General features: G+C 56.7%; 2 protein-coding genes across 3 annotated transcripts in view; both read left to right on the top strand.

Annotated features, from left to right (window-relative positions):
* The window catches only part of RPTOR (regulatory associated protein of MTOR complex 1), a 100,918-nt gene extending 87,335 nt beyond the window's left edge, over positions 1-13,583 (top strand). For both annotated transcript variants that reach the window (XM_053994546.1, XM_053994547.1), the window contains 6 exons: positions 3,923-4,029; positions 6,773-6,900; positions 6,981-7,067; positions 8,624-8,740; positions 9,541-9,670; positions 12,495-13,583. In XM_053994546.1, the coding sequence (XP_053850521.1) occupies positions 3,923-4,029; positions 6,773-6,900; positions 6,981-7,067; positions 8,624-8,740; positions 9,541-9,670; positions 12,495-12,563 (638 nt within the window). In that variant the 3' untranslated portion in view covers positions 12,564-13,583. The remainder of the gene's footprint in view (positions 1-3,922; positions 4,030-6,772; positions 6,901-6,980; positions 7,068-8,623; positions 8,741-9,540; positions 9,671-12,494) is intronic.
* A 2,871-nt stretch (positions 13,584-16,454) lies between these two features.
* On the top strand, positions 16,455-20,994 carry CHMP6 (charged multivesicular body protein 6). Its single transcript, XM_053994586.1, has 8 exons — positions 16,455-16,541; positions 17,404-17,513; positions 17,973-18,060; positions 18,735-18,821; positions 18,908-18,973; positions 19,079-19,159; positions 19,347-19,401; positions 20,678-20,994. The coding sequence occupies exons 1-8, from the start codon at positions 16,479-16,481 to the stop codon at positions 20,728-20,730; spliced, it is 603 nt and encodes a 200-aa protein (XP_053850561.1). The 5' UTR covers positions 16,455-16,478; the 3' UTR covers positions 20,731-20,994.
* The last annotated feature ends 1,399 nt before the right edge of the window (positions 20,995-22,393 follow it).

Genomic DNA, 22,393 nt, shown 5'->3' with positions numbered 1-22,393 from the left:
GAGCAAGGGGCAGAGGGAAGGGCAGGGGGGCTTCCCACACCTCCCAGGAGCCCACATCAGCAGTGAGGGCTGACACAGCTCTGGTCAGAAAAAAAAAAAAAAATCACTGGAGAAATGGCAGCTCCAGGGGTTTGTGTTCTTTTAATTGAATCCCCAGCATCCCAGCTCCTGCTGTCCCTCACTGCAGAGTCCTTGGCAGGAGGAGGGTGACACTTTTTGAGAGGATGTTGTAGAAATTAATGATGAGTGAGGTCATCCAACCCTCCCACTGCTTCCTGGAAATTAAAGCAGGGATGTGCTTCACTGCTCGACCAGGAGGGCCCGTGATTAAAAAATGATCAGAGTCCAGCATGCTTTTGTGCTGTGTTCCATGGAGGTATTCCTGATTCCACTGAAATGCCAAGGACAGCCTGGCTGCCTTCCATGATGTTCCAGGGCAGTGCAGATGTTGAGGATGCAGCTGCTTTCACCACGGCAGTACTGGAATTTATCCATGCAATTGTCCCATCCAGGCAAATATCTCTGGCTCAGGGGCAGTCCTGAGGGAACAGCCATGGCAAGTTCTACCTTCAGGAGCAGCTGCTGGTGTGGATAAACTCAGCCTTACAGACCTGCCAGTGCTGGCTTTAAAAGGCTCAAAAACAACAACAACAACAACAAAAAAAAAAATACCCCAAAACAAAAAACAGCACCTCCACCACAGACATTTAAAAATTCCTTTCCCTGAGCTGTGGAAGATTTGCTGCTCATTATCTAAGAACATAATATCCCTTAGGGGGAAAATTGTGCTCTTGGCTCCTGATGCATTGCAGCAGTGCAGGGCTGGTTCCTGCAGCTCGTGGATTCTGGGAGCCCCAGCATTCCAGCACTGCCCTGTGCCAGGGGCTGTGCCAGGGGCTGTGCCAGGGGCTGTGCCAGCTCTGTCCCTGTGTGCTCCTCCCAGGAGGTGTGACAGGTCAGGCAGAGCCAGCTCTGGGGCTGTGCAGGTGCTCAGAGCAGCACCTGGGGGCAGGAGGAGCTGGGTGAGGAGCAGCTCAGGTGTTCAGAGCAGCTCAGGTGCTCAGAACAGCACCTGGGGGCAGGAGGATCTGGGTGAGGAGCAGCTCAGGTGCTCAGAGCAGCACCTGGGGGCAGGAGGGGCTGGGTGAGGAGCAGCTCAGGTGTTCAGAGCAGCTCAGGTGCTCAGAACAGCACCTGGGGGCAGGAGGAGCTGGGTGAGGAGCAGCTCAGGTGCTCAGAACAGCACCTGGGGGCAGGAGGGGCTGGGTGAGGAGCAGCTCAGGTGCTCAGAACAGCACCTGGGGGCAGGAGGGGCTGGGTGAGGAGCAGCTCAGGTGCTCAGAGCAGCACCTGGGGGCAGGAGGGGCTGGGTGAGGAGCAGCTCAGGTGCCAAGGCCAGGAGCCAAAGCCCTGTGGGTGGGCTGCAAGGCTCAGTTGTAACATCCTGGAGTAGGACCTCTGTTAATTAAAAAGGAAATGATCATTAGTATTCAATCCCACGTTCGCTCCTCATCCCAAAATGCTCCGAGTTGAGCATGGAAACATGAGCCAATCCTGGATCATCTCTGCCATGCTTGTACATAGAAATAGTTCAGCTATTTCTGTCTCATTCCATACTGTGAGTGCCAGCTCTGGATGGAACATTTCACAGTCAGAGGAAGCTTTCCTTCCCCTCACACACTTCCAAGTGAGTGACATTCCTCTATGAGGGCTTTTCTGCTCTTCAGACAGGTTGGAGTTCTGGAATTCTGGTTCAGCATTCCCAGTTGCATCCCCTTTTTGCCCAGGGCACCACTGGGGTGCAGCAGGAGCAGAGCCCCAGCCCAGGGCTCAGCACAGGCACCTTTGCAGCCTGGACCCACCACCTCCAGGCAGATCCTTGCTTTGGGATGATCCAAATCCTGCTCTTGCCTCTTCCAGGAAGCAGCAGTTATCCCTGAGCTGAACTATTTAAGTAAGATAAGAAAGGCAGGAACTGCAAGGCCTCGAGCCACACCACAGCCAGCATCATCCCTGGAAGTGTCCAAGGCCAGGCTGGAGCTGCCTGGGGTAGTGGGAGGTGTCCCTGCCATGGCAGGGGTGGAATGAGGTGGTTGTTAAGGTCCTTTCCAGCCCAAACCATTCCAGAGTTCTGTGATCATCTCCCTCTTTTTTTCCAGCCTGGTTGGGAGTGAACCCTTGTCCTTTCCATCTGCTTGTCTCTCGTGGCAACCTGTGTGTAATCCCTCTGGAGCCTCTTCCCTCAGTGAGACTTTCCCTGGGTGTCCTTGCTGAATATCCTCAGTGGCAAACTCCTGACAGGCACACCAAGAGAGGCACCAAAAATGCCAACTCTGCCCCAAGCTCACCTTCCCTGTGCCCTCCACAGAGCAGCCCCTGGAACCACAGCTGGCCAGGACTTGGTGCTGCTCAGAAAGAAACCTTTTCTCCAAGCTGGGCAATGTTCCTGGGAAACTGGGAGCTTTGGAGCTGCCTGGGAGCTCTTTGCCTGCTGAACTCCATGGGGGATGGAAATGGCCAGATCCATCTCAGCTGCCAGGTTTATCCTGTCACAGGGGCCCTAAAGAGATGACAAATGCAAACACTTCAGTGCTGTTTATCATCTCCTGCCTCTCCAGCCCTGTGAGCTGCCAGTCTGAAGGAACAATCCATTTGACTAAGGATAAGGATCCAGGCTCCCAGGTCAGCCCAGAGTCCCCAGTTTCCTGCAGTGAGGGGAGGGACTGCCAGTAAACATCAGTGACCTCCTCCATGCATGGGGCAGGACCAGGAATCGGCTCGGATGTGATGCTCAGGAAGGGGAGAGGGGCAGAATGTTTCCTCTGAAGGTGTGCAAAACAAGGTCATTCCATCGTGCTGGGGGAGAACTCGGTGTTCACAGGATGTGTCTGCTGCTTCCTTTGTGCTCTGTAACCGGGGATGTTCTGGTACAAGGTACTTGTGGCCCTTTGGTGACAAAGGAGCACGTCAGGGCAGGCTTAGGTTTCCTGCTGGGGATGATTCCTGGCAGCAGATCCAGACAAATGCACGTTTTTACCTCGTGGGCAAGCACGTCGTGGAGTGGAGACACGGGGATGGTGCTGAAGGCACTGAGAGTGCTCGGGGCAGCAGCTGCAGTCCTGATGCATTGCAGAGGGTTCTGACTCCAGTTCTGTGTGGTTATGAAACACTGCTCAGCACCAGGGACTCGGTCTGGCATGGAGGAGAGGGTGGACAACTGCTCTGGGGCAGGAATTCTGCTGCTGTCCCTGCCCTCCTGGAAAGACACCAGGCCTGGAGTTCTCCTCTGGTTCCCTCCTGTGGTGCCCCCGGGGTTTTTGTTTGTGTTTTTAAAGCAGCGTGGATGGGACCTTGTGCTGAACTTCCCCTGGAGATCGGTCTGTGCCCTCAGGGATGAGGAGCAGAAGCTCTGTGAGGGTGTTTGAGCTGCTGTCACTGCAGGGTGTTCCCCTCCTCACCAGTCATGCAGCAAGACTGGTTTGTGCTCCCACCAGCTGTTAAATTCACTCTATTGCAGCCCTGACTTGGCCAGGAACATCTCCCACATCCTTCTGGCAGAAGGAGGAATCAGTCCAGGAGCTCTTGGGTACTGTGGCACCAGCTGGGTCTCTTCAGTCAGCATTTAATGTTCTCGGGACGTGCTGGGCACTGCTCTGGCCCCGGCCGTGCCTGGAAGTTGTGCTCCCCTCCCACAGGGACCCCGCGCTGGCTTCTCTGAGCTCTCACACCAGGGGGCAAAGCAGCGTTTGTGCTGAGATGCAGGAGCAGCTGATTCAGTCCCACCGGTGGCTGGGTGTGATTTCACACACGGGGTGTGGCGCTGACAGGGTCCGAACACGAGCCCGGGAGAGCTGAATGCTCCCAGGAGTGCAGCTCTGCCCGGGCTGGCACTGACTGGCACCCCTGCCCTGTTGTGTCTCAGGAGCGGGGATGGTGGTGGACTGGGAACAAGAAACCGGGCTCCTGATGACCTCGGGAGACGTGAGGATAATCCGGATCTGGGACACGGACCGGGAAATGAAAGTACAGGTAACACCTGCCTGCTCGTCCCAGCACCTTTCCCTCCCAGAGCCCATCCCATGGGCCCGGTGCCCCAGAGCACCTGGGACTGCTCTGTGAGGGGCTGCCAGCTCCTGGAGCTCCTGCTCCCCTGCTCCCCTGCCCCAGGGTCATGTTCCCAGGTCAGTAAAACCACGCAGATACTCTGGGAGTGTGTCAGGGCTCTGCTGCAAGCTGCTGTGCTGTTCTGGCTGGGCAGCAAAGTTTGGGGAAGCTGAGGCTGTGGAATCCAAAGGCAGGCACTGGGATGCAGAGGAGGGCACTGGGATGCAGGGGCAGGCTCTGGGATGTGAAGGCAGGCTCTGGGATGCTGAGGCAGGCTCTGGGATGCTGAGGCAGGCTCTGGGATGCAGGGGCAGGCTCTGGGATGCTGAGGCAGGCTCTGGGATGCTGGGGCAGGCTCTGGGATGCAGGGGCAGGCTCTGGGATGCTGAGGAGGGCTCTGGGATGCAGGGGCAGGCTCTGGGATGCAGGGGCAGGCTCTGGGATGCTGAGGAGGGCTCTGGGATGCAGAGGAGGGCTCTGGGATGCTGAGGCAGGCTCTGGGATGTGAAGGCAGGCTCTGGGATGCTGAGGAGGGCTCTGGGATGCTGGGGCAGGCTCTGGGATGCTGAGGCAGGCTCTGGGATGCAGGGGCAGGCTCTGGGATGCAGGGGCAGGCTCTGGGATGCTGAGGCAGGCTCTGGGATGTGAAGGCAGGCTCTGGGATGCAGGGGCAGGCTCTGGGATGCTGAGGCAGGCTCTGGGATGCAGGGGCAGGCTCTGGGATGCTGAGGAGGGCTCTGGGATGCAGAGGAGGGCTCTGGGATGCTGAGGCAGGCTCTGGGATGCTGAGGCAGGCACTGGGATGCAGGGGCAGGCTCTGGGATGCAGGGGCAGGCTCTGGGATGTGAAGGCAGGCCCTGGGATGCAGAGGAGGGCACTGGGATGCTGAGGCAGGCTCTGGGATGTGAAGGCAGGCTCTGGGATGCAGGGGCAGGCTCTGGGATGCAGGGGCAGGCTCTGGGATGTGAAGGCAGGCACTGGGATGCAGAAGAGGGCTCTGGGATGCAGTTGGATTTCACATGAACCGGTACCTGGGGCTGTGTAAAGGCCTGTGAAAGCACACAGCCCTCCCTGTGCCGTGGGAGGGGGAAAGGCCCTGCCAGAGCCCGTGTTCCACAATCACGTGCGAGTTTCTCAGAAATTCCAAGGAGAAGCAGGTGGTCGGTGAGAAGGGAGGCACCATGCTGGAATAAAAAGGAAGCGGAGTTTTCAAAGCTTCTCGAAATTAATTACCCTTGGATGAACATTAATTGCAACACTTTGACCCTGCGATGCAGGATAATTAAGCCTCTGTTCATCTTAATTACTTTCACATATTATTTTTTTCTATGCAAATTAGGGAGCGGCAAAATTCAGGAGGCGAAAATCTTTTAAATGATGATGATTAATGATTGCACCGAAAGTATCTAAAAACATGTTGTTTCTTTTTTTAATTGCAAAGATTGGGTGCTGAAATTCAAGTGATTGGAACTTCCTGAGTCAGTAACTGGGAAAGTGAGAATCAGCACAAAGAGCAGCAATAATCGAGGCAGATAAAGGTGCCTCCCTCTTTCAACTCCAGAAACCCACACCTCTGGGCTGGAGCTGGAGGAACAAGTGCCTCATTTGCACTTCTGCTGAGTGTTGCTGCTTCAAAGGAGGAGCTGGGGGTGGGCAGAGGCTGCAGCAGCCCCAGGCCTGGTGCCTCTCCCCGCTCAGCCCCGGCTGGAGCAGTGACTGAGGTGTGGGATGAGCTCCTGCAGCTCCTGTGCGGGGCCTGGAGCAGCCCGGGCTGTGGAAGCTGTGCCCAGGGCAGGGGTGGGATGAGGAGGGCTTTCAGGTCCCTCCCAGCCCAGAAGGGTTTTCAGGTCCCTCCCAGCCCAGACCGTTCCATCGCTGTCGTTCCCGCTTTCGCAGCGCTGCTCGGCTTTTTTTGGTTTTAACACAGTGTTTTTTTCCTCCCAGCAGGCACGGGGATTGTTCTGAGCAATTCTTTTGCCTCCAGAAGTAGAAAGGGGCAAGTGGCAGCGTGGGTGCCCGGAGTGTTCCCAGCACAGCTGTCCCTGCAGCTCCAGCTGCCTTTCCCGTGTCCCTTTCCCAGCACACATCTCTCATGAGATGCTCTGGGTGTCCCTGTCACAGGTGCCACAGCAGGGACAGGAGGAGGCACAGCACTGCCTGGCTTGCTCTGGGGCTGTGCCAGCGGCCAAAGTGTCCCTGGTGGGGATCAGAGGCATGGGAGCTGCCTCACCCTGCTCCGTGTGAGGATGGGGATGGGGCAGGACCTTGGTTCAGGGCCCTGAGTGAAGTGCCCTGGAGCCAGGCCGTGGTGTGTCACAGCTACAGCTGCTCTGTAAGCTGAACAGGTAAAATTGGCCATGACAGACCCCAGCTCCCAGCCTAGCTCATTAAAAAATAGAAGCAAACGAGTCCCCGGGTAAGACAACGATAGGTTAGGCTGGAAGTCAAACAAGCAGCCCCAGCCAGTCCCATTGATGCAGAATCCAGCAGCCAGTGAGCTGAGCAGTGTTGGGAGCCCCACCAGTCAAGCGTTCCAGCAGGAGGACTTTGAGCCCCCTGCGAAAGGGGGCGGCCACCAATGAGCACCGGCTGTTGCCGCCTGATGTCAGCGTGCCCAGCCTGTCTCCAGAGCCGTGACCAACACCCCTGCTGCGTGTGTGTCTCACAGGACATTCCCACGGGAGCTGACAGCTGTGTCACCAGCCTGTCCTGCGACTCGCACCGCTCGCTGATCGTGGCGGGGCTGGGCGACGGCTCCATCCGCGTCTTCGACAGGAGGATGGCCCTCAGTGAATGGTAACTCCCGTCCTGCCCGGGCCCTCCCTGTCCCCCTCGCCTCTCCTCGCCTCTCCTCACCCGTGTCCCTCTGTCCCCAGCCGCGTCATGACCTACCGGGAGCACACGGCCTGGGTGGTGAAGGCCTACCTGCAGAAGCACCCCGAGGGCAACATCATGAGCGTCAGGTACAGGGCTTGCTCTCCTGGGGCTGCTTGCCACGCTCACCGTTTGGTTTTGCCTCCCAAATCCCGGCCCTGCTGTTCCAGCCAAGTCTGGAGTTCGAACATTTGCTTCAGTAATTGACTCCTGCTCCAAACTCGGTGGAGAGGAGGCAGAAGGGATGTGGAGCTCTCCTTGGAAGGCTCCGGTGTGGTTTGGGCTGGAACCACCAGGTGTGTGAGGGGAAGGGACCCAATATCTCGTGGTGAGGGGGTCTCACTGCCAACATCTCCATGGGGACACCTGGGAGAGGCAAGAGGAGGAAGGTGGATGGTGCATCTGGCAGGCACGTTCCTGTGCAATTCCCTAAATCCATCCCTGCTGCCTGGGAAATACTGCAGCCAGAGCAGCAGGTACTGATTGGGCCATTAAGGAACAGCAGAACAGAATTTATTGTCACAAAGCCACCGTTTGCACACAAAGAGCCTCTTTCTCTTGATTAGAAAATAGAAACAAAACATAATTTTCTGGGATTCAGAACATTCCTGAGGTGGGGGATGGGCCAGCAAAAATGTATTAAGATTTTCAAAAAGGGGATTATGTGATGCAGCTGCCAGATTTGTCGAGCTCCCATATTGGAGTTTTTAATCTTCCTCTCCATAAGCTCCTCCAGCAGCTCCAGGGGTCAGGTCCCTGTGCCCAGGGCTGAGGGCTGGTAGTCCCCTCTCCTCAGAGCCCTTCCAGCCTGGGAGCTGCTCGTGGGGCTGCAGAGCTCTGAGGGAATTTTGGGCTTCAAAAGGTCTGGGTTCTTCCTAGAGGAGCTCAAGCTGTGGAGCTCCCTTCCAGTCCCCCCCCAGTTCCCTCTGCTACAGCTGGCAGCAAAATCCAAGGAAAACAAATGTCAGGACACAGGGACACAGGTGTCCAGACACCTGGGGTAAAGGATGGCACCAGCACATCCCCTCTGCTCGCAGGTTTCCAAGGCGATTTCCTGCTGTGCAAAGCAGCAGGGATTTGGGGCTGGGTGTATTGGGTGTGCCAGGACAGGGAGGGCACACTCAGCAGTGGGCTGGGAGTGAGAGAGGCTGTGTGGGATCAGCAGTGTGGGATCAGAAATTCGGGATCAGCAGTGTGGGATCAGAAATTCGGGATCAGCAGTGAGGGATCAGAAATTTGGGATCAGCAGTGATTGATCAGCAGTGAGGGATCAGAAATTTGGGATCAGCACTGTGGGATCACTCTCAGCTGTGTGTTCCCTGTCCCAATGCCCATGGAGGGGCTGGCTCCTGGGCTCCTGCAGCTGCATTTCCTGGGCCCCTGCAGCTGCATTTCCTGAGCCCCTGCAGCTGCATTTCCTGGGCTCCTGGAGCTGCATTTCCTGAGCCCCTGCAGCTGCATTTCCTGGGCCCCTGCAGCTGCATTTCCTGGGCTCCTGGAGCTGCATTTCCTGAGCCCCTGCAGCTGCATTTCCTGGGCTCCTGGAGCTGCATTTCCTGAGCCCCTGCAGCTGCATTTCCTGGGCTCCTGCAGCTGCATTTCCTGGGCTCTGGGTGGGGCTGAGCCCGTGGCTCTGTCTTGGCAGTGTCAACGGCGACGTGCGGTTCTTTGACCCCCGCATGCCCGAGTCCATGAAGGTGCTGCAGATCGTCAAGGGGCTCACGGCCCTCGACATCCACCCCCAGGCCAACCTCTTTGCATGGTGAGTCCTGCTGCCCTCCCTGCAGCACAGGGAGCTCTGGAGAGAGCCCGCAGGAGGCACCAGGGTGAGCAGAGGGAGGGAGCGGGGCCTGGAGTGTGGAATGAGGGGGAATGGCTTCCCACTGCCAGAGGGCAGGGTTACGTGGGATACTGGGGGGAAATTCTTCCTGGGAGGGTGGGGAGGCCCTGGCACAGGGTGTCCAGAGGAGCTGTGGCTGCTCCTGGATCCCTGGAAGTGTCCCAGGCCAGGTTGGATGGGGCTTGGAGCAGCCTGGGACAGTGGGAGGTGTCCCTGCCATGGCGAGGGGTGGAACAAGGTGGGCTTTAGGGTCCCTCTCAACCCCAACCATTCCATGATTCCACGATCCCTGGAGAGGATGATTTGTCTCCACAGACATCATTCATGGGGTGCTGTTGACTCTACTGTTTTTAACCCCACCCCAGCAGTGCAGCTTCTTTCCTGTGTTTGCTGCTCGGGAGCTTTTCCCCTTTTTTTATCCATCAGTGAGCCCTGGACACTGGGTCCCTGTTCAGTGTCTGTGTTTCTGGGCTCTGCGTGGGGACCAGGAGCTGCTCCACAGCCACGTGGCCTGGAGCCTGTTTGGGATGCACTGGGTGTGTTTGGGCATCAGCTCCCCATGTTCCCCTGTGCCAGGTGACCACAGCTCCCTGTGGTTCTGGCCACCAGTTAATGCTGTCCCGCAGAGGGGCCTGGCACACAGCTCAGCCAGGGGCTGCAGCAGCAATTTTGTGCCCTGCCAGCATTCCCAGTGACTCCGTGTTCTGCCCCTTCCCTTCCAGTGGCTCCATGAACCAGTTCACTGCCATCTACAACGGGAACGGGGAGCTGATCAACAACATCAAATACTACGACGGCTTCATGGGACAGCGAGTGGGAGCCATCAGCTGCCTGGCCTTCCATCCTCACTGGGTCTGTATCCCTGTGGCACTCGGGGCTGGCACAGAGACCACGGGGGCTGTCCCAGCCCGGGGCTCTCAGCTGACTCCCAGCCATTCATTCATATTAGATTATAATCTTATAGGACTCCCAGGAACATTTATTTTTGGTTCCAGTGGTTGGCTTCTCTGTCACAAACACGGCTCCTGAGCTTGGAAGGACTTGGATGAGGCAACGCCCTTGAGAAGGGTCTTGTTGTAGTTTTTGCTCCTTGTTTTCCTGCAGTGTGGGTTCTTCAGCCCAGCCCCGCAGGGTTCTGGCTTCTGAGCCCTTCCAGAGCTCCCATCCCAGCCCTGCCTCCCGGCACAGGAGCTGTCCTTGGTGCCGGGAGCAGTGCGGGCTCACACTCCCAAATTCCTGGGCTTGTTCCCTCCCTGCCGTGGCTCGCTGGGGCTGCTCTCACGTGGGGCTGGTGCTGTGCAGGCAAAAAGTGCACCTCAGGAAAACGGGAGAGCTGCAAAAATTAAAGGCACGAGCTGATACAGGCTGGAATGAGGCAGAGCAAAAGGAGGTTTTGGAGTTCTGACACAGCTGGAATAAGGCAGAGCAAAAGGAGATTTTGGAGTTCTGACACAGCTGGAATGAGGCAGAGCAAAAGGAGATTTTGGAGTTCTGACACAGCTGGAATGAGGCAGAGCAAAAGGAGATTTTGGAGTCTGTCACAGCTGGAATGAGGCAGAGCAAAGGAGGTTTTGGAGTCTGTCACAGCTGAAGGGCTCTGCAGTGGTTACTCAGGGAACCTGGTTGCTGCTCAGGGAGGAGGGAGGTCCCATCTGGGTAGTGGACTTTGCTCACCCAGGGAGGAGAATAAGTGGAGGAGCTGGAAAACCTGAGAAAACAATGAATGGATGGGAAAACAGGAGGGAGTTACAAGAGTTATTTAAGAAACCTGCAGATCAGCTCACAGATATTTAGTATGTAATGGGAAGAGCAGTTTGCTCTTTAAACAAGCAAAGCAAAGCCCTGTCCACGGGGCCAGGTCCCCTCACTGCAGGAAATGCTCATTTTCAGCCCAGGCATGGCTGCTAACGAGCAGATTTGCAGTCATTTAGAGAAATTATGTTGGCAGTTGGCAACTAATAGTGCCCATAATTTTTCCCTGTGGCTGGAATGGGCCTATAACTCCTGCAGAGCTGTGGAGCAGCTGGGTGTCCCTGCTGGATGTCACTGTCACCTGTGCCTGTCACTGCTCCTGCCTAAGGTTAAAGTCAGTATTGTAAGCAGTTAAGCCAGTTGAGTCAAAAGGCTTCTCTGATTTCTCAGCTGATTGCCAGGCAATGGGTAGAGGCATAGATGTTTTTAGCTCTGCATTATTAGAGGCTGAGGAAAACCAAAAGCAACACAGCAGACAGCACAAATTTTGTTCATCGGGAGCAAATGCAGGGCTTAGTGTTGTACAGAACCAGTTGGAAAGTCATACTTGGCTACCATAAGTTAAAAAGTTGGCAACTTGGCTACCACAAAAGTTGCTTATGGAAGTCTGTATACTGTGTTAGGGGAATTAAGCTAACATAGTTGCAAAATACAATTATGAAGGATTATCAAAATCTGCTAATTATTGAAGAAGCCAGAAGAGCTTCCAAATATTGGCAAACTGATTATGCCAACCATGACACCATTGTTCAGCAAAAATATCCATTTCAAAAGGCATAAAATCAAAGAAACAACCTGGACCTTGGAGTTGGTCACAGGAGCAGCGGCTGAGGGAGCTGGGAAGGGGCTGGAGCTCCAGGAGAGGCTGAGGGAGCTGGGAAGGGGCTGAGCTTGGAGAAAAGGAGGCTCAGGGGGGACCTTGTGGCTCTGCACAGCTCCTGCCAGGAGGGGACAGCCGGATCTGCTCCAGGGAACAGGGACAGGAGGAGAGGGAACGGCCTCAGGCTGGGCTGGGGAGGCTCAGGGTGGGCAGCAGCAGGAATTTCCCCATGGAAAGGGGGCTCAGGCCTTGGCACTGCCCAGGGAGGGTTGGATCCCCATCCCTGGAGGTGTCCCAGGAAGGGCTGGACAGACAAGGTGGGGATGTGCCGGAATCTCCCCCAGACTGGGGTGACCCCGGGTGGTGGTAAAGTCTCTCCTCCAACCCGTGCCTTCAAAGAAAGACTCAGCAGTCTTCAGTTGTCTGGTCTCAAGGCAGTTTATTGCAATAATCTCAAGGCACACAGACTCCCTGGCATTCTCTCTGACTCCTTCTCCCTCTGCGTCTCTCTCCGTCTCCCTCCGTCTTCGTCTCCGTCTCCCAAGGGGCTGGTGCCATCTTTTATATCACACATTACCTATTAAATGTTTATAGTTTTTCCCCAATGCCTATCACCTATATTGAACAGTGGCTTTCTACTCTAAACCAATCTGTTGAGTGCCAACATCACTAAGAACATGGGGAATAGGAAGGAGAAAGAAGGAGGACAGGGCACGCCCAAATCCCTCCATCTTAGAACTTCTGACCCCCATGTACAAAACTCAGACCCCTCTGTACAAGGCCTAACCCCCCCTGTACAGCACTCAAAAATCCTTCCTTTCACTTTGTGATTACTTCTATTATAATATCTAAACTTTTGTGATTTCTTGTTCTTCCTGCAAAGTTGGTAAATTGTTCCATGGGTCAAATTCAAAACCACAGGGGTTTTCTGCTGCCTGTCAGGGTCTCAGAGGCTTCTGCCCTGGACCTGGAACATCCAAGAGTGTCTGAGGGACACCTTGGGTTCGGACAGGGCTGGGTCTCAGGTGGTTCTGGGCAATCTCGGGGCCTCTCCCAGGCCGGCTGAGTGTGACTGTGCCTGTTTGTCGCTGTGCTCTCCCGCAGCCCCACCTGGCCGTCGGCAGCAATGACTTCTACATCTCGGTGTACTCGGTGGAGAAGAGGATCAGATGACGGCCCGGAGCGGCTCAGGGCAGGGCCTCCTGTACATAGAGAAATCATCGACTTGAATGTTTCGTGTTGGCTGCTGCTGCACCCCATAACTTGAACATTTGTTCTTCTGACTTAGCTACTGATGGGTTTGACAAGGGGAAGAGACAATCTCCTGGTTTTGTTTTGTTTTGTTTTCCAGCTATATCCTCTAAAAGCTACAGAAAAGGAACATTTATTTTTGTTTCCAGTGGTTGGCTTCTCTGTCAGAAACACGGCTCCTGAGCTTGGAAGGACTTGGATGAGGCAACGCCCTTGAGAAGGGTCTTGTTTTAGTCTTTGCTCCTTGTTTGGCTGCAGTGTGGGTTCTTCAGGGACTGTCAGGACTCACCAACAGCTCCACGGGACCCTCCAGCTGCTGCCACCCCTGTGCCAAACCCAATTCCTGGGCCAGAGCATGGGACGTGGCTGCCAGGGAGGCAGGGCAGCGTCTCCTCTGCATGAACCTCCTCCTCCTCCTCCTCCCTGCAGCCTCCTCTCCACTGGAAGCAAGGACAGACGGGAGCTGGTGGCCTGGGCAGGCAGGGATCCTCGGGAAGGGGCTCGGGGAGATGACAAGGGCAGGGCAGGATGTCCCACACCACAAAGCTGCGTGTGAGGAAGACGAGGGAAGGAAGAGAACGAAGGTCTCCAACGAGCCCGGAGCACATCACTGGGGTCACCACGTTCCACCCAAGCCCGTGGGGAGCTGGGGGCACCTCAGGCACTGCCCCTCCTGCTGCCACTGTCCCTGTGCCCCCGGGAGCTCCACAGGCACGGAGCTCTGCCCAGGGCCCATCCCGGGCTCTGTGGGCACCCAGGAGAGGCTGGGATTTGGGCACTTGGAGCTGCACTCCACGGCTGGGGCTCACCTGCCCCTGTGGAACCAGGCACGGGAGCACCTGGGCGCGGAGAATGGCTGAGGAGGAGGAGGAGGAGGAAGGCAACTCCCTCGTCCCGGCTGTCCTGCCCCGTCTTCTGCACCTTCCACGTCTGAATAATGAATGTTTTGTCCCCTGGGATCCGTTCTGGGGCTGGAGATGGGTGTGGGAAGGGAGAGCACAGCCGAAGGACAGGCTTCCTTCCAGAGGTGCAGGACTCACTGCAGGAATTCCCAGTGTTGCTCCAGCCTGTGCCACGGGATCCGCAGGCTCCAGCCCAGAGCACGGCCAGGGAAGGGCCCAGAACCTTCTGGGAGCAAAAAACCACCAGCTGTGCTGAGGGAGTGCACGGCTCAGAACCCCTGTGTCCCTGTGCTGGCCCTGGCTGCACCTCTGCCCCGTGCCCACCCTGCTGCTGCTGCCCGTGTCCCCGTGTGCCACCCCGAGGTGCCACGGGCCGGTGGGGACTCTGCCCCGGGCAGGTGGAGCCCACCTCGGGTGCCCCGAGCACCGTCCCCGTCGGGGATCACGTCCCAGGATAACGAATCAAAGGCTTTAAACTTAAAAAGACTACCTAAAACCCCACTTCTGAGTTACCCAGAGTTAATTATGGTCTAACAGAGCTGTGCCTCTTCCCGACCCCACTCCCAGGCTGCCCGTCGGGGTGGAACCAGAGTTTGGGATCTCACGTAACCCCTTAACACTCACAGCTTCGAGAACAATAGATTTTTAACTCGTATCAGTGTGTTTGTGAAAGGAACAGGACATTCCTGGCGTGGTGGGAGCTGCTGCTCCCGCCTGGCTCCCGTGCAGCCCCGCGTCCAGGACGGGGGATTTTAAGGAATTTGGGCTGTTGGGCTTTTACCTGAGCGTGTGTGGGCTGTGCTTCCACAGGTCTGATGCAGAGATTCAATCATGGGATCACAGAGTTTAACCAAGGGATCTGGAGAGCGTCCTACCTTAAAAGTTCACTTATCTCTATTTATTTTACAAAAAAAAATAAAGTTTAAAACAAAAAAATATATAAAACCCCCCCCCCACACGATTGTAATGTGAGAGTAAAACGATTACAGACAAATAAATGGTTAATAAAAAATAAATGCAGAAACACTTCCCGGTGTGAGGATCCTTCTGTGGGGCCGGGGACAGCCGTGGCCTGGGAGGGAGCCAGGGGGGATTTGGGGTGCAGGGCTCGGGGTGTGGCCGGTGGCAGGGGGGGTGTTGGTGGCAGAGGCGCGTGCCAGCCCGGTGGAGCAGCAGGAATGCCAATCCCGAGGTGCAGATGCAGCCCTGGAGCACTGGCTGCAGCCCCGAGGGCTCCGCGGATCCGGGCGCGCGATGGGCTCGGGGCTCTTCCACCCCAAAGGATTCCATCGCTCTGGGAACGGGTCTGGGTGTTGTCCCCGTAACCCCAGCCCCTACAGCCTCCCTCCCGTGCCCTGCATCCTATTCCCTGTATCCACTGCCTGTGTTATCCCCATTCCCTGCGTTATCATCCCCATTCCCGGTTATCCCCATCCCCTACATTATCATTCCCATTCCCAGTTATCCCCATTCCCTGCGTTATCATCCCCATTCCCGGTTATCCCCATTCCCAATTATCCCCATTCCCAGTTATCCCCATCCCCTACATTATCATTCCCATTCCCAGTTATCCCCATTCCCTGCGTTATCATTCCCATTCCCGGTTATCCCCATTCCCTGCGTTATCATCCCCATTCCCAGTTATCCCCATTCCCGGTTATCCTCATTCCCAATTATCCCCATCCCCTACATTATCATTCCCATTCCCAATTATCCCCATTCCCAATTATCCTCATTCCCAATTATCCCCATCCCCTACATTATCATTCCCATTCCCAATTATCCCCATTCCCAATTATCCCCATCCCCTACATTATCATCCCCATTCCCGGTTATCCCCATTCCCAATTATCCCCATTCCCAATTATCCCCATTCCCTGCATTATCATTCCAATTCCCAATTATCCCCATTCCCAATTATCCCCATTCCCAGTTATCCCCATCCCCTACATTATCATTCCCATTCCCAATTATCCCCATTCCCAGTTATCCCCATCCCCTACATTATCATCCCCATTCCCGGTTATCCCCATTCCCAATTATCCCCATTCCCGATATTATTATCCCCATTCCCGGTTATTCCTATTCCCTATGTTATTCCCAATATTATTATCCCCATTCCCTATTTTATCCTTATTCCTGACATTATTGTCCCCATTCCCGATGTTTTTATCCCTATTCCCGATATCATTACCCCTATTCCCGATATTTTTGTCTCCATTCCTGGTATTATCCCCATTCCCGATATTTTTATCCCCATTCCCAATACTATTATTCCCATTCCCAGTTATTCCTATTCCCTATGTTATTCCCGATATTATTATCCCCAATCCCGATATTTTAATCCCCATTCCCGATATCATTATCCCCATTCCCAATATTTTATCCCCATTCCCGATATTTTAATTCCCATTCCCGATATCATTATCCCTACTCCCGGTATCATTACCCCTATTCCCGATATTTTTATCTCCATTCCTGGTATTACCCCCATTCCCGATATTTTAATCCCCATTCCCGATATCATTATCCCCAATCCCGATATTTTAATCCCCATTCCCAATATTTTATCCCCATTCCCGATATTTTAATTCCCATTCCCGGTATCATTACCCCCATTCCCGATATTTTTATCCCCATTCCCGGTATCATTACCCCTATTCCCGATATTTTTATCTCCATTCCTGGTATTACCCCCATTCCCGATATTTTTATCCCCATTCCCGATATTATTATCCAATCCCCATTCCCGATATTTTTAATTAATCCCCATTCCCGATATTTTTAATTAATTCCCATTCCCGGTATTCCCGTCCCCAGCGCGCCCCCCAGCGGCGCGCTGCCGCCGCTGCGGCGCTCGCTGCGCGTTGTGCGGGGCCGGGCCCCTCGCGGCCGCCGTCGGGGGCGGGCCGGGCCGGGCCGGGCAGGAGCGGCCATGGGGAACCTGTTCGGGCGGAAACGGCGGAGCCGCGTCACGGAGCAGGACCGGGCCGTGCTGGTGAGCGGGGCTCGGAGCGGGCCGGGCCGGGCCGGGGAGCGGGGGGGACGGGCTGGAGCGGCTGGGGCTGAGCGAGCCCCGGTGCCGTCGGTGACACGGCGGGGACAAACCGGGCTGGGGAGCGGCGCTGCTTGAGGGGGCGCTGGAGCTGTCAGGGCTGAGCTCTGACCCTTGTCCGTCCCTCTGTCCGTCCCTCTGTCCATCTCTGTCCATCCCTCTGTCTGTCCCTCCGTCCCTCTGTCCATCCCTATGTCCCTCTGTCTGTCCCCTTGTCCGTCCCTCTGTCCATCCCCCTGTCCCTCTGTCCATCCCTATGTCCATCCCCCTGTCCATCCCTCTGTCCATCCCCCTGTCCCCCTGTCCATCCCCGTGTCCATCCCTCTGTCCATCCCCCTCTCCATCTCTGTCCATCCCTCTGTCTGTCCCTCCGTCCCTTTGTCCATCCCTCTGTCCGTCCCCCTGTCCATCCCTATGTCACTCTGTCCATCCCTATGTCCCTCTGTCTGTCCCTTTGTCCATCCCTCCGTCCATCCCCCGTCCCTCTGTCCATTCCCCTGTCCCCCTGTCCATCCCTATATCCCCGTGTCCGTCCCCCTGTCCCCCTGTCCATCCCCCTGTCCGTCCCCCTGTCCATCCCTCTGTCCATCCCTATGTCCCTCTGTCCATCCCCTTGTCCCTCTGTCCACCCCTATGTCCCCCTGTCCATCCCCCTGTCCCCCTGTCCGTTCCTATGTCCCTCTGTCTGCCCATCCCCCTGTCCCCCTGTCCATCCCCCTGTCCCGCTGTCCATCCCCCTGTCCCGCTGTCCATCCCCCTGTCCCCCTGTCCATCCCCGCGTTCCCCGTGTCCGTCTGTCCCGCAGCAACTGAAGCAGCAGCGGGACAAGCTGCGGCAGTACCAGAAGCGGCTGAGCCTGGGGCTGGAGCGGGAGCGGGCGCTGGCCCGGCAGCTGCTGCGGGACGGCAAGAAAGAGTGAGGGGCTGGGCCGGGGGCTGGGCCGGGGGCTGGGCCGGGGGCTGGGCCGGGGGGCGGCAGTGCCACCGCCAGGCTGCCGCTGGCCTGTGGGAATGGGGATCCCGCAACGCTTTGGGTCGGGAGGGACCTTAAAGGCCACCCAGTGCCACCCCTGCCACGGCAGGGACACCTCCCCCTGTGCCAGGCTGCTCCCAGCCCTGCCCAGCCCGGCCTTGGGCACTGCCAGGGATCCAGGGGCAGCCACAGCTGCTCTGGGCACGCTGTGCCAGGGCCTCTCCTCCCTCCCAGGGCAGGATTTATTCCCAGTTCCCAGTTTGCTCATCCTGGTGCAGGCTCAGCTGAGCTGCACACAAGTTGTCCCCTTTTAGCAGAAGCACAGAACAAGCGTGGCTTTGATGGGGCTCCTTTGGGCTTCAGCCTCTTCACCCCCTGTGTCCCTCCCTGTGTGTCCCTCAGGAAAGCCCTGCTCCTGCTGAAGAAGAAACGGTACCAGGAGCAGCTGCTGGATAAAACAGAGAACCAGATCAGCAACCTGGAGCGGATGGTGAGCCGGGCCCGGGGCTGTTCTGGGCTGGGGCTCCCCTGGGATGCCCTGGAATTCCATTCCATTCCAGCTGGCAGGCCCTGGCAGGTGTCCAGCCCTCTGTCCGAGGGCAAACGTCTCCAGAATTGTGCGTGTGCCACGATTTTCCCTGGAGACACGGAGTGGCGTGTCTGGAACCTGCAGGTTCCCTGCTAAATGTGTGGTTTGGGAATTGCTGGAACCTTACTCACAGGTGGGGGTGGCTGCACTGGCTTGTGTCAGCCCTGTCATTTCAGGGCTGGATGTGTTTGGGTTTGGGGAGGTCTCAGTTGGGACTGGCAGCTGGAAGATCCGGTGAAATCCCCTCGGGGGCTGTCGGACCTGCTGGTGCAGCTGCCTGTGCTGAGCTTTTTGTGTGGATGTCTCCTGCTGCTGGTGGCCCTGGCAGGACAGGGAGGGCTCCACTGATTCCTCCTTGCAGCTTCTCTGGTGGTCCTGGCTGCCTGTGTCTGCCTGAGAGTGGCAAGCATGGAATTATTTGGGTGGGAAGAGCCCTCTGAGCCCAGTCGCTCCCCAGCACTCCCGCTGCTGCCACATCCCCATTTCTGCTAAATCCCTGCAGGGCTCACAGGGCAGCCTGTGCCAGTGCCTGGCCAAAGTGTGACAGGCTCTTCCCTTTCTCCTTGCCACTGCAGGTCCAGGACATTGAATTCACCCAGATTGAAATGAAGGTCATCGAGGGCCTGAAAATAGGCAACGAGTGTCTGAACAAAATGCACCAGGTACCTGGGGCACTTCAGAGGGGCCTGCCTGGAGCTGCCTCCCTGCAGGCCCCCTCCCACACCTGGATTTTGGCTCTGCCCTTCAGGTTATGTCCATAGAGGAAGTGGAAAGGATAATAGGAGAAACCCAGGATGCTGTGGAGTACCAGAGGGTGCGTGCACGAGGAGCTGGGAGCAGCAGCACAGAGCTGCTGGGGTGGGCACTGCATCCCAGAGCCACCAGGCTGGGATGTAATGTCCTTGCCTCTCTCCCACAGCAAATAGACGAGCTCCTGGCTGGCAGCCTGACTGAGGAGGATGAAGATGCCATTCTAGAAGAATTAAATGCTATTACTCAGGTGGGGTTGGTGTTCTTGTGCTTAAAATCCGCATTTTTAGGAAGCTGTTTTTAATAGCAGTTAAAAGTGCCTTTTTGCTGCTCTCAGAGCTCAGTCTGGGGGCAGATCTGGGACATGGCCACCCTGGTGTTGGCCCACAGTTGTGCTCTGTGACACGTGTGACACTTTGTCTTTAACGTCCTCGCAGGAACAGTTGGAGCTTCCAGAAGTTCCTTCGGAGCCGCTCCCGGAGAAGATCCCAGGTATGTTCTCCTTGCACAGCTCTGCTTCTCGTGCTCCTGTGCTCTGAGACCCTCTCCCAGTGTAGGTGCCTTGGGAAATGGGAGGGGGCAGCAGCTCCTGGAGCGGGGACAGGCCCAGCTGAGCCCTCGCTCCAGCAGGACCCGAGGCTCCGCTCGCTGTTCCATCAACACCTGGGCATGGCCTTGGGCAGCTCCCTGTGTGACCCCTGCTGTTCTTGTCACATCCTGTACCTGCTCTGAGGCCACCTCCTGCCCTGAGACACCTCATTCATCGGGAGGCTCCATGAGGAGCTCCCCCCTTGCCTGAGGCAGGCAAGGCTTCCTCCCACAGCCCCGGGCCGGTCCCGTCGTCGCAGCGCAGGGACGGGTGTTTTGTGGATGCTGGATTCACCCTGCACAGCACTGGATTTCCTTGGGAAATGACTTGGAGCTCTTCCCACCTCACCTCCCAGTGACTTGGAAGCAGCTGGATGAGGATCACTGGAGTCCCACGGTTCCAGGCTTGTCAGAGCATGAGCTCCACACAGCTGAAGGTTCCCTGGGTGTCCCTGAGCGATCCGAAGCCTCAGTGGATGGATTTGTGTGGGAATGGAGCTGGGAAGTGGGAGAGCTGACTAAGAAGGTGACCAAGCAGGCCCTGGTGGCCCTGCCTGGCAGGGAAGGAGCCCACTGGGATTCATCAGGTGTCTGTGCTAAGGAGCTGAAAACTCAGACTGGTGAAGACTCTTCTCCTGGGACAGCAGAGCCCTGAGCTGTCGCTCACAGGAGCTGGACCTCCCTGCTTGTGCAAAGAGCAGCTGGAAGAAGCCATTTCCTTGTGTGGAATCTGCCCAGGAGCAATTTGGGATGTGGGGAATGGGGCTGGTTTCCTTGCAGCTTGTTTACTCCTAAACAGGTGTCAGCACTGAGGCCAAACAAAACACAGCCCAGGGGTGAGGGCAGAGCTGGCCCTGCTCCTGCTCCTGCTCCTGCTCCTGCTCCTGCTCCTGCTCCTGCTCCTGCTCCTGCTCCTGCTCCTGCCCAGGATCTGTCCCTGGGCTGGGAGCTTGGCTGGGCTGGGCATGTTCTGAAAGTCTGTAATTCTTCAGTGCTGTGAGAAGGGGGCATTTCCACATGGGAATGTGGGATTATTTATAACCAATTTCTCCTAGTTCAGGTGCTGTGCAAGCATTTGCTGCCCTGCAAAGTGGACTCTGAGCCCTGGATCCTCCTCAGGAAATGGCTGCAGGATATTTGCATTCCCTGATTCTGTAACAAGTTTCTTTTCCTTCCACAGAAGTGTCACCCATCAAGAGCAGGCCAAAGCCAGAGCTGGTGGCAGCATCTTAACTCCCAGTGCTGGGGATTCCCCCACCAAACTTTCACCCTGGACAGTTTGCCCTCCTCCCAGTGTGCTGGGAACAGGCAATGCCCTGGCAGCATCCCAGCTGTGCTGGGTGGATTGTGGAGCAGGATTCCCTGCACAGGGTGGGGAACCTCAGCTGATTATCGCTCTTGTATCAAGATTGTTTTCTAGTGCTTTCTTTTTTTGTAACTTAAATTCCAAACTCACTCAGCTGCGCTGTCTCGGGATTAAACAGCAACTCTAAATCATCCAAAGCCAAATTTTTCTCTGTAGGTTTGATTCTGGTGGCCAGTCTGCCTTTGCTCTGGCCAAATCCCAGGAAATGCCATGCTCAGAGTGCTGGGCGTGGGCTGGGTGAGCACACTCTGCTGTCCCTGTCCCTCTGTCCCTTCTCTCTCTGGTTCCATCTGTGCAGGGGTGGCCGTGTCCCTGTCCTGCTGCACTCGGGCAGTGCTGGAGCTCTGGCTCGTGCAGAACCAGCCCCAGGGGCTTTGGTTTGATGCTGGCTGCTCAGCCCTGCTCCTGCTGCAGCGGCTCTGGCCCAGCAAAGCCTGACCTGCTGTGAGCTGAGGAGCCCTGGGCTGGCAGAAATCTCCTGCCATGCCAGCACGGAGCCAGGATTCCTCCCTCGTGGCTCTGCTCCAGCGTCAGAGTTCTCCTTTGCCTGGGATGGACTGATGGACTCTGCTCCAGAGCTCCTGCTGGACTCTCCTCGGGGACTCAGACGTGTTTCCTTGGGCTCGTGCTGCTCCGGCCACGGGGCCTGAAGCTCCAGAAATCACCACTCCAAAGTGCTCTGGGAGCAGCTCCAGGGAGCCCCAACCCCTCTGAGGACTCACTCGGATGCTGAAGGGTCTGGAACGCTGCTGGCAGCCAGGTGGTGGCAGATTTGGCTGCTCTTGGAACGAGCTCACCTGCCAGCTTGCAGATGCTCTTCAGGACACTGCAGATCTTTATTTGTTACCTTCTTGAAGCCACAACCCTCAACCTGCATTTCTGCAGCAGCAGAAGGACCAGAGGGTCCTTGGAGACTTTGTGGGGCTGTCGTTGGGCTTGTGGGATCTGGTGCTAGACAAAAAGTGATCCCAGGGACTGGGGAGTTCCCCTGTGGTGCTGGGCCAGCAGCAGCTCTGGGTGGAGTTGTGCTCTCCATGTCCTCTCTGTTGTGTTCCAAAGACTGGCCAGGGCATCCTGGTCCTCCTCGTGTGTCCCCAAGGCAGTGAGCGCCTTGGAAGCACCCCATTTCCACTCCCACTGCTGTGCCCTCACTAATGTTCCATAGCAACCCCCCAGTCCCTGGCCCTGTGTTTGACACCAGCACGGTGCTGGCAAAGCAGCTGCTGCCTCTGGAGCATTGGATGATGCCAGGGCCGTGTCTCTGGTCACCCCAGGCGCTGTGGGGACAGCCAGCTCCTGCTCCCAGCCCTCCCGGGACAGGGTCCTGCTCTGCTCCCGGCGTTCATTCTCTCTGCTCAGTCCCGGCTGTGCTGCAACGCAGCCCGTTCCCACCAGAGAGAGCCTTGGATTCACCAGTGCCGCGCTGGCAGGAGCATTTCTGGGCAGTGCCTTTCCTTCAGGGCTCCTTCAGCCCGGGCACTGGGCTGTTGAACGTGCCCCTGCTTCATCTGTGGGGCACTCCCAGGAAGG

This window comes from Vidua macroura, chromosome 19 (genome assembly GCF_024509145.1).
Source record: "Vidua macroura isolate BioBank_ID:100142 chromosome 19, ASM2450914v1, whole genome shotgun sequence".
Taxonomy (NCBI): domain Eukaryota; kingdom Metazoa; phylum Chordata; class Aves; order Passeriformes; family Viduidae; genus Vidua; species Vidua macroura.
The sequence above is the reverse complement of the archived record's forward strand: the minus strand, read 5'-3'. Positions and strand labels throughout refer to the sequence as shown.